The sequence below is a fragment of the Furipterus horrens genome, unplaced genomic scaffold, assembly GCF_987537825.1.
Source record: "Furipterus horrens unplaced genomic scaffold, mFurHor1.1.pri manual_scaffold_17, whole genome shotgun sequence".
Taxonomy (NCBI): Eukaryota; Metazoa; Chordata; class Mammalia; order Chiroptera; family Furipteridae; genus Furipterus; species Furipterus horrens.
In genome coordinates, this window is record NW_028327187.1 from 39,408,541 (window position 1) to 39,427,284 (window position 18,744).

Genomic DNA, 18,744 nt, shown 5'->3' on the forward strand with positions numbered 1-18,744 from the left:
CTTAAATTTTAGTGTTCACTTATTTATAACTTCTACCATGTGTTTTTCTGAATATTAGAAGTGATTTACTGTACCTTGTGATATATCAGTTTTAACAAAAAGTCTTCATGCTGAGAGAGCACTTCTTGAGAGAGCACTTGAAAAGTTTCAGAAACTTTGGTTTAATCTGAAGAAAGGAAGCTGGAACTGTTTGTTCTTGGTGCCTTGCAGAGAGACTCACAGCAACTTCCTGTTGTAGCTTTCACACGGTTTGGATGTACAGCACATCCAAGGCGGCCAGAGCTGTGGTAGAACTTGGTAAAAGACTGAAGATACATTGGTACTTTGATGAAAAGGTCAGTTGGCTGGTTCCTCTCTCAAAAAGCTTATTAAACTCCAAAGCCAACTTTGTAACATATTTAAAATGGCTATTTTCGCTTATTTCTGGAATGTAAAAAGAAAGTATATAAAAAGAATTAGTGTGTGCTTCCTGAATAAAAAGGAGCCGATGTTGATCAAAATGGTGGTGTGCTTATTTCTGGGCAGCAGCCTAGTAGTGACACTTTGGGTTTTTGGAGAGGGGAAGTGGCATTTGCACCAAGTATTTCAATACCAGAGCACATGTGGATGAGCATAATGACTTAGCAGATAGGAACAGCTAATAAAGTCACCCATCATATTTTTCCTATGGACCAATATGCTGGCTGCAGCCAACTCGCAGACTGTTTCATTTTATGTGATTTCATTTTTGTATCAAAGATAAGTATTAATATTCACACAATATTCAGAAATGAATATTAATGTTGATAGTTAAACTGCTCCAATGAAATATTTAGAACAGTTAGATTGTTTAGTGTCTTAAAACATTTAGCACCACACTTGGCATATAATTGGCCCACAATAAACAAATTTCATTTCTCCTCTTTTTTATATTTTACATTAAGAAGCTGTCCATTGTAGTTAAATCAATCTTTTTTAAATATAAAGGAATTAACTTTTATACCTGGATCTCTGTAACTTTTATTTACCTACAGTGATTAACACAGCCTGTGATACTTGCTTTCCGCTGTCTTCCTACAGTGTGTAGCCTTTCCTAATGTTGTTAGGAAGAGAGGTAAGATGTGCATTTTATTTGGCACTTAATGTTTCTCTTAATTCTTTATTTATTTTTATTTATTGATTTTAGAGAGAGAGAGAGAGAATGGAAGAGAAAGAGAGAGATCGATTTCTTGTTCCACTTATTTATGCCCTCATTGGTTGATTCTTGTATGTGCCCTGACCGGGGATCAAACCAGCAACCTTGGCATATCTGAACAATGCTCTAACCAACTGACTTACACAGCCAGGTCCTGGCACTTAATGTTTTAACAGTGGCAAAGGGACCTAAGCTACAATGTTTATAGATTTTATAGGACTTTTTTTCCTACATGGTTCATACCAACCCTGAGAGGCTGTGGTTCAATTAGTGAATTAGAGAAGTCATCCTTCAATTCTCTTGAGTAAGAGTGGCTTTGAGGGTTAGAGTATAAAAACTAGTTTCTCTCTCTACATTGATTTTCCCAAAATGATTTTTTTTTTGAGGGGGTCGGAAAATGTTCCATATAAATCTGGTTTATTTAGGTAAGTTCAATAGAGCAGAATATTAATGTAGTTACAGTTAAGGCTCCTGAGTAATTGAGCCAAGTATATATTTAGTTCTGGATTTGAGGGTCCAGATTTCCCAGCTTCTTAGATCAGCTTTGGTATTGATGTGGAAATAGGGTGAAGTCACTTGACTCTGATTTAAAAACAAAGTATACTGAGAAATAGGTTTGGCCAGAATGAACTGCTGACGTCCTTGTACTGTTTTGTCCCTTATCGGTTCCTGCATTTTCCTGTTCTTCGAAATAGTCATTTTTTAACCCAGTAACCTTGCACAGGTATATGAGCAGTTTAACGTTTTCTTCGAGTTACTTAAATATGTTATACTAAGATACTGTTTTATACACACACACACACGTATATACATATTCAATAAAATATTCAATATATTATATATATATATATATAATCAATCATTGAGTTTCACAGGTCTTACATTTTTTTTCTCTCCCCTTTGACTGCAAAATGAATGGAAATTTCATGCATTCTGTTGGGTGGTATACAGTGGATCACTTTGCTATGAGCAAACCCCTGAAGCTGTAGATGGGTCCTAAATAAAGGACTCTAATTATAACTTTTGTTATTCATCATACCCGCTTTCCCTCATCAGCAGGTGCAGAATTGAAGACTCAAGTTCAGAACCAACTGTCATTTGAAAAGGGACCTCACATAACCTGTTTTAACTTTATAATTATTTATATAATAATATGAAGGCAGCCTGTGGCATTTGTTTTAAAAAAATTGTAAGGAAAAAGCAAATTAGCATTAAACATCAAATGGTTTCTGCTACCTTTTACCATGTGTATGATGCTTCGGGAACTCAGCTTGTTGACTCTGTTGTAAGGTTTTAAAAGGATTATCCTGTGAGAGATTGGGAATAGTGTTTCTCAGGGAGTGTACAAAAGAAAAAATATATCTGCACATTCCTGATCTCACCTTAATTTTTTAAGTGTGATTAACAGTATCAATAAGATACCCAGACACAATAGGATAAAGAAGTTAATGTAAAACTAGTGGAGACCAATTTAATGTGTTTCTACTTTGAAGCAGAAATGGACTTGGTGGGGGGGAATAAGCACATTTAAGGATGTTGCTCCTAGGTGAAATGAACCAATTAATGTGGTCTGTGTAGAATGAACTCCCCCACATTGAGCCTCCCTTAAGTGCAGTGTCTGATCTGAAAAGATGAATGGGTACATATACCATAGGGATTTAATTATATTTAGTCCCTGCCCCCAAAGAGGTTAAGTTTCCACATGGTCACTGTCCTTGTCTGTTTAAAAAGAAATAGGCTGCTTCTTAGAATACTTTTGTTTAAGCAAGATAACTTGATTGAGGATACCTGTACTCCCAAAGCTTACACAGGATGAAAATACCATTTTGTAATAGTTTGTTACTGTTTGTTTATAAGCTAGGTCTTTTTTAGTAGGAGGTAGATTTCAGGATCAACAAGTTAGGTGTTGGTCTCTGAGGGTCCTGAAAAATACCTGGGTTTGTTTATTCTCCCCTCATCCTGACCTTGCCAGTTTCATTCCTTTGATTCATCATAATATATGCTGAAGTAGCTTTGTTTTATTTAAGTTTTAAATTTGGTTAAAACGTTTTTTTAAAAAGCATTAATACTTATGACGGAAAAGAAAAGAAGGTCCTCTCCAACAGGATCTATTCTTTTCCCTATCCTAGAATCTTATATTTTTGCTTTTACCATAATGTTTATTTCAGAGGGCAGGGATGAGTAGATATGTGATTCCAATAATATTAAAAGTTCATGCTGAGCTAAAATATAATTATACCTTGACTACAAAATTTTAAGGTTATTTTTATTTACAAGTTTTGAAAAATGTACATTTTTTACATGGGTTACATGTGCAAAGATTTAGCAGAGTGATAAATGCACAAAAGGTGACAATGGAACATTTAGACAAAACATTTACAAGCCTTGTCCCACACTGTTACTTAAAGGTACTATTTAAAAGTATAAATATCAAAAGAAAGATTGCAAATGTTGATTTCAAGGTCCTTATAATACTGAGTGGGAAGAAGAAACTAAAGCATGCATTGACCCAGGATTTGAATCGAAAATAGGTTGCTAGGTATGCTCCTTTCATTGGGCTAATTAAAACTCTAAAAAATGGGGGGAGATTATAAATTTGTTCATCTAAGGTAGCACTGCTCCTTTGAAAAGATGAAAGGATCACCAACCTTCCCTACCTTAAAAACTAATGATTGTTTCCACACCTCTTTACAAAGCAAAAACCCAGAGGACTTCCAGTATAGTCGTCCCTAGGTATCCATCAGTACAGACACATCCATCAGAGGCTTACCTACCTATCACACATCAGCAACAACTAACAGTTTTGCCCCCCAATATTTTTGATCTGTGGGTGTGGAACATGCAAACAGAAGGCAGACTATGGTCTGAAACTTAGCACGGGTGTACCCAGTGAGTCTTGCAAGGAGAGGATGTGTCAGTTACTACAATTGCTGTACTTCTTTGGCTGAGCCCTTTAACATGCTCCTAACTACCAGTAAAAACCATCTTGTAATTCATATTGGTTATATTTTTAGAAACATAGCATTTTAAACTTTTATCTCTCCTTTAAAATGGATGTTTATATAATTTATTTCCCTGTTTTTTGTAGGTCATATTCCAAACATTCACTCCTAAATCCAACACAAGTGTCTCAGCTAGGATGAAACACTTTGGCATTTTGTTAAAAATAACATCCTGGTCATCAAGCAATGCAGAAGCACCACTTGTATAACAATTCATTTAAGAAAGCTTACTGTAAAGTACAGAAACAAAATACTGCCCTAAGGCTGGAAATGAGATACAACAGAAAAGGAATTAAGCATTAGTAATTTTTGCACATAACCCAGGTACAGTACATTTGATCTCATAGAGGGTGTTTTTTGACGTTCAACAAGATGGGGTAGGAAAAGTTTGGCGAGGGAGGATGGAAACAGCACAGTAAACTATTTTGCCTTTAATGAAGTAAATGTAATGACACAAGAATAGCAAGGTGGCAAACACATCAGTATATATTTTTCGTATGCCAGCCTCTTCTTTCCTTGCACTCGAGTCAACAATCACGCCAGCTCTGTTCTACTATCGCAGAAACACGTTTTTCATATTCCCGCTTGTTCTCCTGGTACAGTTGGGCAGCCTGGCTGTTTGCTGGACTATTGGGATTGGGTTCATCCAATAGAGACTATAAAGACAATTTATAAAAGGTATTTAAGACACTCAAGTGAATTGTCTTAAGTAATAGCTAACATACTAATCTAGAGTTCATCTGCTAGTAGCTGGGCAAATACATATATTTTCTGGTGGCTTAGGTCTTAATGACCTACCTTTTACTTTTAAGTTATGACTTTCAAAAATAATTCAACTGCTAATATAAACATATAAAAGGCCAAGGTTAGTCACATGAAGGAAAATTCACCTGTATGGACGTTAAAATGGAAGACACATCATAAGTTGGACTCCAACGGTTTTGAAGTATGTCCAGACATATACTACCATCTGCATAGACTATGAGGAGAGAAGTATGTATGTTAAACATAACAAAACCATGAAGGTTTTAACAGCACAGCAAAGACAAATATAGTCAAGAATACTTTACTTTTGAGTTTTAACAAGATTTCCTAAGCTACCTCTCAGTTACCTTCCTAAAAAGAGTCACAAGCATTAGTAATGAAATAATCAGGATGATAGGAAAATGTCGAATGTAATCAGTATAAAACTGTAAGATATTTTGCATTCATTCGTCTGAAAAAGAGTGCCCCAATTGTCCAGGAAATCATAAACATTTTCTAACAGGTTCCCTAGACATCCACAGATTTGTGAGAAATTCATTCCATCAAATTTGTAGACTATATTTGCTATATGAAATAACAAAAGATAGTTCAGATTTCACAAGGCTTCATGTTGGCATGAAGATAGTATCTGAAACCCTAAAAAAAAAAAAAAAAAAATCTGAAACCCTAGAAAATACTTTATTAACTTGAATAAAAGATGAGTTGTTCTAGGCTTACTACTAGGAAAAAAGAAAAAAGAAAAGAAAATGTTGAGTTAGAATCACTGCAGTGCTTTTTCAATATACTACTGTATACCAGGCCCTCAACCACAGGAACTGATATTCAGTAGATCTGCAGTGGGGCTAAAGCATCTGTATTTTTAAAATGTTCCGCAGTAATACTGATCTGCATCCAAGAAAAAGCAAAGTAGCTTCCCTGCGTTAGTTCTAGGACTATAGCTTAGACAGCAATAGAGTACCATGAACAAGTTCAGTTTTCAGGAAACAGCAGGATGCCTAAATACTTGGGCACCACAGACAAATCCATAGGAAATGTGGAATATCTTGCTAATAGTGCAGTAGTTTAAAATACTGTATTAAAAATTATACTTGCCATTCGGATGAAACATCTTAGAGACAAATCTAACCGTAGGTGGTTTATTTGGATATTCCTCAGTAAATTCTATTATAAGCTTAAATGTTCCTGCAGTTAGAAAAGATAGGTTTAAGACAACAGTTATCACTTTCTTCAGTAGTACTTTATTTTTAATGCTGTGACTTTTCCCCCCAAATGTTACGTGAAATAATGCAAAGATATAGGGAGACCAGGTGAGAGAGAGATCTCTAGGAATTACTCTAAAAATGGACAGATATTGTTAAGAACCACCACCCAAAGGTGATTTTTGTTTTGACACCATTCTCCCCCAAACATAAATACAGCCATCTTCAACTCAAAATTACTACCTATAGGGTGACTGTAACCAATACATTTTGAAGACATCCTTAAAATGATAAACCAGAGCCAAAACTTGGCCTTCCTTTAGAAAACAGGAACACCTTCAAGGCCTATCTGAATCAGCTTCCATCTTCAACTCTCCAGAGATTTTTAAATGGACTAGGAGAATGGAATTACAAAAGGTTCAAAAATCAATGCTAGAAACAAATCAATAATCAAATTTTTTTAAAAATAGAAGGGCATAGCTATAAAAGTGTTCACTGGGTCCTTTTCATGTAATGACAGCTCTGTAATGAAAATATAATTGCATGTAAGCCAGAGTCCCTCTCAAAACCCTTAACTATGACTCAGAAGGTATTCAACTCAATTATTCACACCAGTAGAGGGAATTAATGGCAGAAATAATTTTAAATATCAAATTAATTACATTCATGTCACCAGAAAAATTATCTAATGATGTTCATGCTACTATTGAAATTATTTTTCTTGAATATGTAGCAGGAGACCCTAAAGCATACTAGGTTATAGACTTACAAGGAAAGGACAAACTAGATTTCATTCAAGAATTGCAGGATGATGTGATTTGGGGATATTATTTCCTTCAAAATGTTATTTTAAATTTGGCTTAATAAATTCAAGAAAAACAGTTGGGCAACTACTTTTTCCTGACTGAAATCTCTTCCAGTAAACTTATGGAATTAGTATCTGATATAAGGTGATGCATATTCTATATTGCTCTGGTACATTTAATAAATCACTTACTCTAATATAATTGATCACACTTCAGGTAAGAGTATAATTTGTTAACTGATTCCTTCAGAGTAGGCAATTTATTTCCTTCTTGCTTCCATTAATAGGCTTATTACCACTTAAGAAAAGTGAAGACTACAATCATTCTACTGCTATTGTTACATATAACAGTACCAAAACGTTTGTTTCCTACCAGCAAGCTCACAGGAAACAACTTGCTAACAAATAAAAAAGTTGCTATTGGTATGAGCACGTTAAAAAGTTTGAGACTACTTTAAAATTAAACTACAGTACTTGCTCAGAAGCTCAACAAGGTGCTTACCTAGCCACTAAAGAGTCAAGTCTTTTAAAGCAGCTCCTTTAATATCTTGAGAAGTGAAACAACCTGCTTAGGCCTACTTGAATATAAATTAGGACTTACCCAAATTATATTCAAATTACCTATTTATAAGGGGATATTTGTCATTTCTAGCTACATTAAACAATCAGAACCTCTTTAGTATAACCCTCACTGCAATTTTGGAGATCCAAAACAAATGTTAAATTTAAAATCCTAGAATTAGTTTTATGCAATTGAGACTAGAGCTTATCCTCTGAATATTTAGAAGGCTAGGCTTTAAAATAACTGAAAAATTAAGCCTTACCCTAGTACCCAGTCTGTACTGATTTTGTTCAAGTGCCTGAGGAGGCCAAACATTGTAAGGAATCAGAAAAATTATATAAATGTGTTAAATGGCTGGTATATGGCAGTAGAGAGTGATATGGTTAGACTAAAGAGTGTATATTCTGCTTAAGACATTCACAAATTCAAATTTTTGAAAACACTGGGTAGGCCAAAGAAAACACCTCTGCAGACATTTTCTGTCATTTAGCCATCAGACTGTGACCCCTGAAAAGAAAGCAAAGTACTTAAAAATTTTTTGGTAACTAAAAACTCTGATTTTGAAGAGAGCGCCCAAATATTCTATCATAGGATTTGCCTACCTTAAAAACATCCTTAGTGGATTTTAAGTGATTCATTTAAAAAAAATCTTATACCCAAATTCTTTTTTTTTAATACTTTATTTGTTTGTTTGTTTATTTGTTTTTAGAGAGAGGGAAAAGAAGAAAGAGAGGGAGAGAAACATCACTGTGTAGTTGCCTCTCGCTCACGCCCCCAACTGGGGACCTGACGTGCAACCTAGTAATGTGCCCTGACTGGGAATCGAACCCACCCAAATTCTTAATACATCTATTATGAAAAGTGAATACTAGTATCTTATTGGGTCTATTAATAACTTTTAGATGATGTGATGGAGAATGCTTTGTTCCATAACCTTATATTCAGCATACATACCCAAATATTTTGATGAGGAAGCATTGCCTCCCAGTGCTTTGTTGGGTAGTGTAAGCTCCTGGAAACATTTTCCTCTTACCTCCAGTGTGTGAAGTTAAATCAAATTTGTTTTTGTTAAGATTTCAATCTTTAACTAGGGCCTGGCTATTCCAGAAACTTCTACTACAAACAGTTCACAGGAAGCAGCAAAAATAGTTTGGGGGCTGCTAATTTATATAATGCATTGGAAACAGCAAAATGAACTATGTTACTTGTCCCAACTATGTCTTTCCCAATAAATTCCCTAATCATAAATGAGGGGTATTAACAAATGATCAAAATATTTTTGTAGCCACAGTCAGTGTTCTAGACACCTGAGGAAGCATTCCTGGATAGCAGACTGCTCAACAGAATGAATCAGAAAAAAAGTACTGTCATTTAGCCTGAGTAATTCCTTACAGTAATGCCAGGGTGGAGATACACATTATCAAAAATAGAGCCAGTAATGTCAAGAGGGAAAGTCCAGGTAGATAATGGATTCCATAAGTACCTTTTCAATTCATACCACTTAGAACAAGAGAAGCACCCTTGAAATATTTAAGTAGCTAACCCCCAGTAAAGTGATGTACTTTTAATAAAGCTGTGTCCAGCATAAAGAAGTCTAAAATTAGGAGGGGAAAAAAGAAGCCAATGAAAACAAAGCCTGCTAAAGCTAAAACAAATACAGTTAATCTGCACATAAAGCTTAGGCAGGAAGAACTAGTGCCAAGCCCATAGAACAAAATTCTTGCTATGGATCGGCTCAAATGATTTACTACACCAAACTAGTGTGCCTTTAGCATTCCTCTCCTGTTGTCATTTCTTTTTATTGCAGCACTGGAGTTCAGTGCTATTTAACCAGGGAATGAAGGTAGACCTGAAACAAAGTATTCAGGTGACTGCAACCTTTTAGATAAACATGAGTATTTAAGACAAATTACAGAACTGGTTGATACTGACCTACCTCACGTCTTGTGGACTGGCTGCAGCAAAGAACAATCCAATATAGCAACATTAAGTATGTACTTAGTAGCTTACAAAAATGTTTCTGTTCCCACCTTCAAACTGAGTTATGTGCATGCATGTATATACATATATGTAACATGTTACATGACCAAAGGAAGCTAAGTCATGGAGAAAAGAATAACAGGAAGATCCTTTTCTTTTTAAAAAAGTATCTCAAATATTAAAGATGTCAAACAGTAGTTCAAATACTTTTAATTATCTTTTAAGTGAATTAAACTTTCAAAAAACTACACACTACCGAGTGCACATAAAACTGTATCAATGTCAATTTCCTAGCTGTGATACTGTAATGTAGTAACTGATGATGTTACAGAGGAGGGTGTGGGGGAAGTGGGAGAAGGATATACAGTCTCTCTGTTATTATTCATTACAACTGCACATGGATCTATAATTACCTCAAAATAGAAAGTTTTTAAAAATCTTTTAAAAGCAATATGTGTTTTTTAAAGTCAAATCTAAACCTCTAAAAACTCATTTAAAAATAAGAATATTATACTCAAACTGGCCATTAAACACCATTTTAGAGCAGTAAAGCTGACAGGCATTCAATGTTAGATTGTAGAAATCAGTTTGCAAGGAATGCTTGCATCTATTCAACATCCAAGAAACATTAAGTACCTGCTGTACACAATTCCTGCTCTTGTGGTAGAATGGGGGCTCTCAGTCTATCAGTAAGTCAGTATCTTGATGGGGGGCTGAATTTTGCAGATCACAGCCCAGACCTGAAAAGTCCTTAACATCAGTGCTATGATGCTCCTCTACAAAAGGGATTGTCTTATCAAGATTTTTTTTAAAGAAGCAAGCAAGAAAAAAGATGCAATTCTAATTAAGCAGACAATAGCCAGAACAACCTGCCACATATTGGATTCCACTCAAGCCTTTAGTAGGCAGAAGGGAGGAAAAAGTAGGTTCTTAAGTGGTAGATACTTCCAGAATGACTAGGAACCCCTTCCCCAGATGATCAGGCTCCTGAAAGGTGTGTGTAAAAAAACTCTCTTACCGTCCTCAAACGGGGTCCCTTCAGGCCTGCAATACAGAGAAAAAGTCAGTTCTCGCTTAAGGAGTTCCCTTCTCCCCGGTTCATTTTAGGAGATGGCTATCCTAGGCTCTGCCAAGTTCGGCCAACTCCACCTCTGGTAAAACACCAGTTCCTGGGTCGGAAAGCCACTACAAATAGACGTTTCAGGCTCAGAAACCGAGTGCAGGCCGCCGCGCCTAACCGCCACCACTCCCCGCCCCGCCCCCCTGAGAACCCCAAACGGTTCCCCTGGCAGCGGGAACTGAGCTAATCGAGGCACAGGCTCCGGGGAGGCGCCTAGGCCCGGCCAGACCCCAACACTGCCCACACTTTCCCATTCTGCTTTCTACAAGGGCCGGTCCCAGAGCGGGCAGAGTCACCCTACATCCCCCATCCTCGCTAATGCCCTGAACGCAGACTCACCCAAAAATGACCGCGTTCCAAACCATTATGTTGTTCTCTGACGGAGCCCCACTGACTCCGGCTGGAGGATCCTCCTGTAACCTTTAGAGAACAGACAGGGGCCCTGCGATCCGGCAGCCGAGTCGCCCCCGGCCGCCCTCAGCCCCCGGCCCGCCTCAGGACCCGCCCTGAGTCCCGTTGCCAGCCCCCGGCCGCCGCGGTCCCTGTCGGTTACCTCTTGAAGTCCCTCATGAGACGCCGCCGAGCCGGGGTAGACATATCTCGAGCAGGGTCAGGGCTGGGGCATACACCGAGATCCCGGGTCCCAGCCGAGGGTAAAAGGACTGAAGCTGAAGGAGCTGAAGAAGCCGATGAGGAAGCGCCCAGAGATACCGCACTGCCCCACCGAAGTCGAGGGTCGGTGTGGCGCCGGCTAAGCACCACCCCGGAGTAGACAGGGGCTGAACCAACCTGAAAGGAAGGGGGGGGGGATGGAACGCCGAAAGCCAACCACCGGACAGGCCGTACCAAGACGGGCGGGGGGAGGGGAAGCAAACTTGCTCAAGTCAGAAAGCCCCCGCCAGAGCCGCGGGAAGGCTGAGGTGATCTGAGGGGCGAACGAAAGCCTACAGTTCACTAGGATTGGGTGGTGGAATACGTTCCATCCCCACCTGCGAAGTCTAGGAGGCGCTCTGGTAAGCTTCTTTCGTGTGCTGCGTGCGTGCGTGTGCGTGCGTATTTGTGCGTGCGTGTGTGAAAACCAGCTCTCTCGCGCTGTCCGGGAAGCTCCATTGGTTAGTGTCCTCCCAATACCCCGAGGTTGGGGGTTCGATCCCAGTCAGGACACATTCAAGAAGTAACCAATTAATGCATAAATAGGTAAAATAACAAATCAATGTTTTTCTCCTTTCCCCTCTCTAAAAATCAATAAACTAAAACAAAACAAAACAAAAAACCACACACACACACACACACACAATTTAAACCCAGATCACTTAAAATGTGCCCTGTGTTTGGGGGTCCTGAAGCATGGAAATTCCAAACTAGAGGAGGGAGTGGGTAGAAGCTTAGTGTTCTAAGCTTCTCAAAAAGCAGGAACTGTGGGGTACATGCACACTAACTCCGGAACATGGAGAGTGGAGAGACTTGTGTGTGACCAGTCAAAATCGGTGAAAATCCAGAGTAAATCAGCCTCAGTTATGAAAGGGGGCTGTGGGTCCCTTTTCTGTGGGATGAACGTGAGGGATTCAGGTCCCAACATTTAGGCCAATGATCACCCCAAAGCAGAAAATGGTGGTGTGTGTCCTGGAGTAGGGAATGAGAGCTTAAGGCAAGGATAAGGTTTACCTCTGGGCACTCACAATTTGGTTCTGGAACCACATTTTCCCCTTGACAGTTCAACCAAGCCGCTGCTATATGTCCAGAAGAATCCAAAGTCTGAGAATGTCCGATTGCAGAGAATTGCAAGGGCAGTGGGTCTGAAGTAAAAGTAGTTGGGACAATGCACTTGGAAAAGCTGCAGATTGCAGGAAAGAGTTACAGGTTGGATGCAGACCTGCAAAAGCAGTAACAGTTTTAGAGAATAATTTTTGAAGGTCAATCCCAAATACCTTAGAAAATAGGCAAAATACTCATTTAAATTTTTTTGAAAATGTGAGACAGATAGGTTTGGGTTAACCCATAGAGAGTTTTGAATGCCAAGCCAATGGATTTCTTGGAAGGTAGGTGAGTAGAGGAGTGACATCATTAGAGTTGTGCTAGTCAGAGATTGGTCCCAGGAGAGCAGCTAGGAGATTCTTGACATATTCTATGAGACAGATATGGAGCCAGGCAGTGACAATAAAAATGGAAAGAAGGGAAGAATGCGGAGTACAAGTCAACAGAGTACAAGAATGAGTGCAAGACAGAGGAAGGAGTCAACAATGGCTGGAGTTCTAAGCCCAAAGGCAACTGGAGGTTTAAAGGTGCCATTAGCAGAATTAGGAAATAGAGGAAATTTGGGGACTTAGGACTTCATGGGACTGGTGAGACATACACAGGAAGATATCCACAAGATATCAGATGTGCAGAAATTTGTTTCTAACGTGGGAGGTGGGAGACACTTGACAGTGGCGGTAATTCTAGCTGCTGCTTAACAAAAGGTATCTTCATGCCAAGGATTTATAACTCCCATTAACTCCAAAATGTCAGTTAAGGCACTTCTCCCTAATAGCTTCACATTATACCTGTGGTGGGAAAGGGATACAAAAATAAATTTTAAAAACCTTTTCCTCTCATCTAGAAACTTGGGCTAAAACACACTTATGAAATCAACAAAAGCAAGATCTACAAAAGCAAATGCATTTGTTTTCTATTGATGATTAACAAATACCACAAGCTGTGGGCCAAGTTCACTTCTTTGTGGTTGTAAGACTAAGGCCTCCATTTCCTTGCTGGCTACCAGCCAGGGACCATTCTCAGCTGCTAGAAGTCTGCCACATTGCCTGCCATGTGGTGTATTCAATCTTCAAAGTCAGAGAATTTCTCTCCTATTAAATCTCTCTCACACTCTGAATCTCTTTCTTCGGGAAGAGCCCAATCCACTTTAAAGGTTTATATGATTAAGTCAGGCTCACCCCAGATAAGGTCCTATCTTAAGATCATCTGATTTGGGGCCTTAATTACATCTGCAAAATTCCCTCACAGTAGAACCTAGATGAGTGTCTCATTGAATAACTGAAAAAAGATGTGTGTACATCAAGAGCTAGGAACCTTGAGGGAGGGGGTGGCATTTTAGAATTCTGCGAACCAGAGCACCAGCAACATACTAGCAGAAGCATGTGAATCCACAAATAAGGAGAGATTTCCCAGCAGGTGACTTATCCACCTGGTGGGGTTGAAATAAAGTTCAACTTTATTTCAAAAGAGATGAAAGCAAGACTTGGGAGAGAAGAACTCAGTCAGTGTCTACAAGGGTGACAGCACACGGCACAGGTGAGGACGTGGGGCTAACCATGCTCTGGGGTTAGTGGGCAGATTAACGTGGCTAATAGAGAATGAGGAGACCTCCACTTGGAAAAGTGAGGGCGACAGAAATTGATTAAATGCCCCCAAATGCAAGAATGAGGAATTTAGGAGTGATAGGCAGCTTTCATATGTGTTTGAGCCTAAGAAAGATGTGTTGAAAACATCTTACTGAGAAGTGGCATATAATGTACTAGAGAGTACGAAAGACACTCAGAAGGTCCTGACACTGCATATAAATGTCTGAAAGTTATCAAGGGCTAGAGATGTATTTGAGTTTGTTGTGGGCTTTGTCTGTTTTCTGAAATTCCTTTGCTCTTCCTTCCAAACAAGAAAATTCAGAAGCATGGACCAAAGCAGTTTGGAAGCCCCATGACACCAGGGTATGGGGGTGAGTACCCTGACTGGACAGTGGAATTGCATTGCATCAACATAGTACCCTCCCATTCCTCAGCAGAAGCAGGGTTGCCATAGCAAGCAGCAACACAGAAGAGTGTTCTCCAGCACAGACAACTGTCAGGCTAGAGCATACAAACTATAGCAGAGTTGGCCAAGCAATTCTTCCATCCTCTTCTCACCTCTGCATCTTGATGAAATAAGCTCTTCAAAGCCAAGCATCCCCTTGCCCCAAGAACAGGGTCAAGAAACTAGAAGTTCTTTTCAGTTTAACGTATGTTAGCAATGCAGCTTCAGGGAAGATTTTTTTAAAATTCAAAATTATCTATAGACAAGTATTTGAGAATTTTCCTAAAAGGAGAACTGTGAAATATGGGAGTATATGGCTAGAGAAATTGTAGAATGTCATTCATGAAATGTTCATAATGCAGAATGAATTGTGATTTCCCTAACTATTTTGAGTTGGAAGGAGAGACGGATAAACAATCATTTCCTGCCCATGAGACTATTTGTATTTCTGTTAGCCAGTGAAGGCAAGAGATTTTATTTTCCTGTAATTTTCACTTCTATTGATAAAATATAGTACAAATGTCAACCAAGAAACAATAAATAATATCAAAAGGTCTTTCTTGATCCCAATAATCTGAGAAAAGAAGCCAAGAGAATCACATATGAAACAAGTTGTCATAGCATGGCTTGTGGCAATAAAAGTAGTGCTATGCTGTTCATCTATAGCCCCCAGGACATAGGGAGAGAAAGGGAGAAAGGAGAAAGAAGAGAGAGAAGGGGAGGGGAGGAGGGAGAGGAGAAAAAACAAAGAAGTTTAGTGAAATGGGAAAATTAGGGCATGAACATTGGATTTTACTACCAGCTGAATTGTTGAATTGAGAGAAACAAAGGCATGGTATGGTAGGCTGAATAATGTTTCCCCCACCCCTCCTCAAGACCTCCATGTTCTAATAATCTCTGGAACCTATGAATACATTACCTTAAATTGAAAAAAAAAAGTGGGGGAGAGTTTGCAAATGTGGTTGAGTTTAAGAAATTGAGATGGGGAGATTATATCTAGGATTAAAGTGGTGGGCCTGATGTAATCATGCAGGCCCTTATAAGAGGGAAGGAGGAGTCTGAATTCAGGGAGAAGGGCATGTGATGATGGAAGCAGAGATCAGAGTGATACAGCCACCATCCAAGGAGCCAAGGGATGTGGGCAGCCTCTAGAAGCTGGAAGAGGCGAAGAATAGATTCTCCCCTGGGGACTCTAGGAGCAACCAGCCCTACGGACATCTTGACTTTAAACAAGCGAGGTTGATTTTGGACTTCTAATGTCCAGAACTGGAAGATAATAAATTTGTGTTTCTTAAGCCAGTAGGTAATTTGTTACAGCAGCAATAGGAAACTAATACATATGGCTACAGTGTTGTGCATGAAAATGCAATCAAACCAGCTATATCTACCAAATAAAGCGTGCCATCTTTTCCCCTATGGTCTGCAAACTATATTTTTAAATGGTGGGAAATGATCAAAAGAGTAATTTTTAATAATTTTTCAGCCCTGGCTGGTGTGGCTCAGTGGACTGAGTGCTAGCCTGTGGACCTAAGGGTTGCCAGTTTGAGTCCCAGTCAGGGCATGTACCTGGGTTGCAGGCCAGGTACCCAGTTGGGTGTGTGCGAGAGACAACCGATTAATATTTCTGTCACACATCGATGTTTCTCTCCCTCTCTAAAAATGAATAAATAAAATATTTTTAAAATAATATTTCATGATACATAAAGACAATGTGATATTTAAATTTCAATGTCCATAAAGTTTAACTGGGACATAGCCATGCTCTTTCTTTTTTTAAAGATTTTGTTTATTTATTTTTTAGATAGAAGGGAAGGGAGGGAAAAAGAGAGGGAGAGAATCATCAACGTGTGGATGCCTCTCACAAGCCCCCAACTGGGGACCTGGCCCGCAATCCAGGCATGTGCCCTGACTCGGAATTGAACCGACAACCCTTTGGTTCAAAAGCCGGTACTCAATCCACTGAGTCACACCAGCCAGGGTGCCATACTCTTTCATTTATGTATTGCCTGTGGCTACTTCTGTGCTACGATGGCAGAGCTGAGTAGCTGTGACAGAGACTGTATATGGTGCTCTCATCACTTCACGCCGTTGGTTGATTCACTACAAATCCCAGTGACAGAGTCATAATTCAATAGCGTTTGAGTGCCACCATATTGTGGCATTTAAAAAAAATTAAAAGTGTATACCTGTCATGTCAAAACAAGAAAATAAAAGTGGATTTTGAATATCATGCTTTTGAGTGTAGATTACTTGGTTATCAAATTAGCTGTCAAACAAAGTATTGTGTTTATTATACAGCGATACTGTATGTAGCATTACTAAAAGAAGACAATGTACATGGCCATTACCAAACTAACCACTCTTCACAATATTTCCAGGTCACAGGAAAGCAATATTAGAAAAGTTAGAAAATTAAAAAAAATTAAAATGTAGCTGCTATCAGAGTGACTTTCTGAGTGGCTCATTTGTTAATTGTTTACTGATAGCGAGTTAATTAAATTGTGTTTGATTGAAGAAGTCAGAGAAATGAGTCCAGGGAAAATGGACTTAATTAGCTGTCAAACAAAGTATTGTGTATATTATACAGAGATACTGTATGTAGCATTACTAAAAGAAGACAATGTACATGGCCATTACCAAACTAACCACTCTTCACAATATTTTCAGGTCACAGGAAAGCAATATTAGAAAAGTTAGAAAATTTTAAAAAATTGAAATGTAGCTGCTATCAGAGTGACTTTCTGAGTGGCTCATTTGTTAATTGTTTACTAATAGTGAGTTAATTAAATTGTGTTTAATTGAAGAAGTCAGAGAAATGAGTCCAGGGAAAATGGACTTTTTAAAGACTACCAGCCTTTCAACAAGAACAGTGACTCAAAGAGTTAATGAGCCCTGGCTAGTGTGGCTCAGTGGATTGAGCACTGGCCTGTGAACCAAAAGATAGCTGGTTCTATTCCCAGTCAGGTCACATGCCTGAGTTGCAGGCCAGGTCCCCTGTTGGGGGCTCATGAGAGGCAACCACACATTGATGTTTCTCTTTCTCTCTCTCTCTCCTTTCCCTCTCTCTAAAAAATAAATAAATAAATAAATAAATATTTAAAAAAGAATTAAGGACATTGGAAGCAACATCAGTAGTCATTTTAAAAAACAGGGAAAATACTTTCAAGTGGTTTTCCTTGGCTCTTGATGAATTCACAGATGTTACCAATACTATCCAGCTGTTTGCTTACAGTTATTGCTGAGTTTAAAGTGATGGAGGAATTGGCCTGTATGGATAGTTTGTGTGAAACAACTGCAGATGAGAATATTTCCAAAGAGGTCAAGAAAACCCTAGTTCAATGCAACTTAAAGTAGAATCTGCTAATGTGTGTTACAAATATGTACAGAGAAGAAAGGGCATATGTACAAAGCTTGAGAAAATGTAAGTTTAAATCATATGGTTAATCATTTCATTATTAAACAGCAGGTATTTTGCAGGAAAATATTTGAATCTCTGTTGTGTTATCCAGCCATTAGTGTCAACATGTACTTCATTCACTCTCATGGACTAAACCATTCTCAGTTTCATGAATTTTTGTGAGAAATAGAACCTGAATATTCTGACTTACCCTACTAACAGCAGCTCGTTAGCTTAGCAGTGTTTTCTTTTTTTAAGTTCAGGGTTGAGATTGAAAATTTTCTGAATGAGAAGATTCACCCTCAACCGCTATTATTGGACACTGAATGGTTTTTGAAATTAGCTTTACTCAAGATGATAATGTTACTTAATAAATTTAACCTAAAATTACAAGGCAAAACACTGCTTATATGTGAAACTTATACTGCAGTAAATTCATTTCAATGACAACTAACATTGTTTGAATCACATGTAATGTGAAGTTACTTTAATCACTTCCTGTGCTGTAAAAAGTTAAAACAAAAATCAGGATTTTCATTCCCACACAAATTTGCAGCGGATATATTTTCTGAGCTCAAATTATAGTTAATGGCATTTTTCAGACCTTGATGCAAAGTTCAAAGGAAATTTCTATATTTCAGGATTAATTTATGCATTTGAGGAACTTCCACCTAAATTTTAATTAGAAATGATTACTCTGTAATATAATGACATGCTTAAAGGCAAATATTAAGAGAAGAATCTAATTAAATCCTCTAAATGTGTTCTAAGAGATGAATATGCTCAATTAAAACCAATTGCTGCCCTGGCAGTTGTGGCTCAATGGATTGAGTGCTAGCCTGCAAATCAAAGGGCTGCTGGTTTGATTCCCAGTCAGGGCACATACCTGTGTTGTCAGCTGGGTCCCCAGTTGGGGGTGCGTGAGAGGCAACCACAGATTGATGTAAAAAGAAT

General features: G+C 38.5%; 1 protein-coding gene across 1 annotated transcript; it reads right to left on the bottom strand.

Annotated features, from left to right (window-relative positions):
• Window positions 1-4,592: 4,592 nt before the first annotated feature.
• Window positions 4,593-11,651, bottom strand: UBE2A (ubiquitin conjugating enzyme E2 A). Its single transcript, XM_090264783.1, has 7 exons — window positions 11,597-11,651; window positions 11,161-11,396; window positions 10,947-11,027; window positions 10,506-10,531; window positions 6,034-6,123; window positions 5,067-5,155; window positions 4,593-4,832 (listed from the first exon to the last, which is right to left on the bottom strand). Exons 2-7 carry the CDS (start codon window positions 11,202-11,204, stop codon window positions 4,704-4,706), a joined length of 459 nt encoding a protein of 152 aa, XP_090120909.1. The 5' UTR covers window positions 11,205-11,396; window positions 11,597-11,651; the 3' UTR covers window positions 4,593-4,703.
• Between the last annotated feature and the right edge of the window lie 7,093 nt (window positions 11,652-18,744).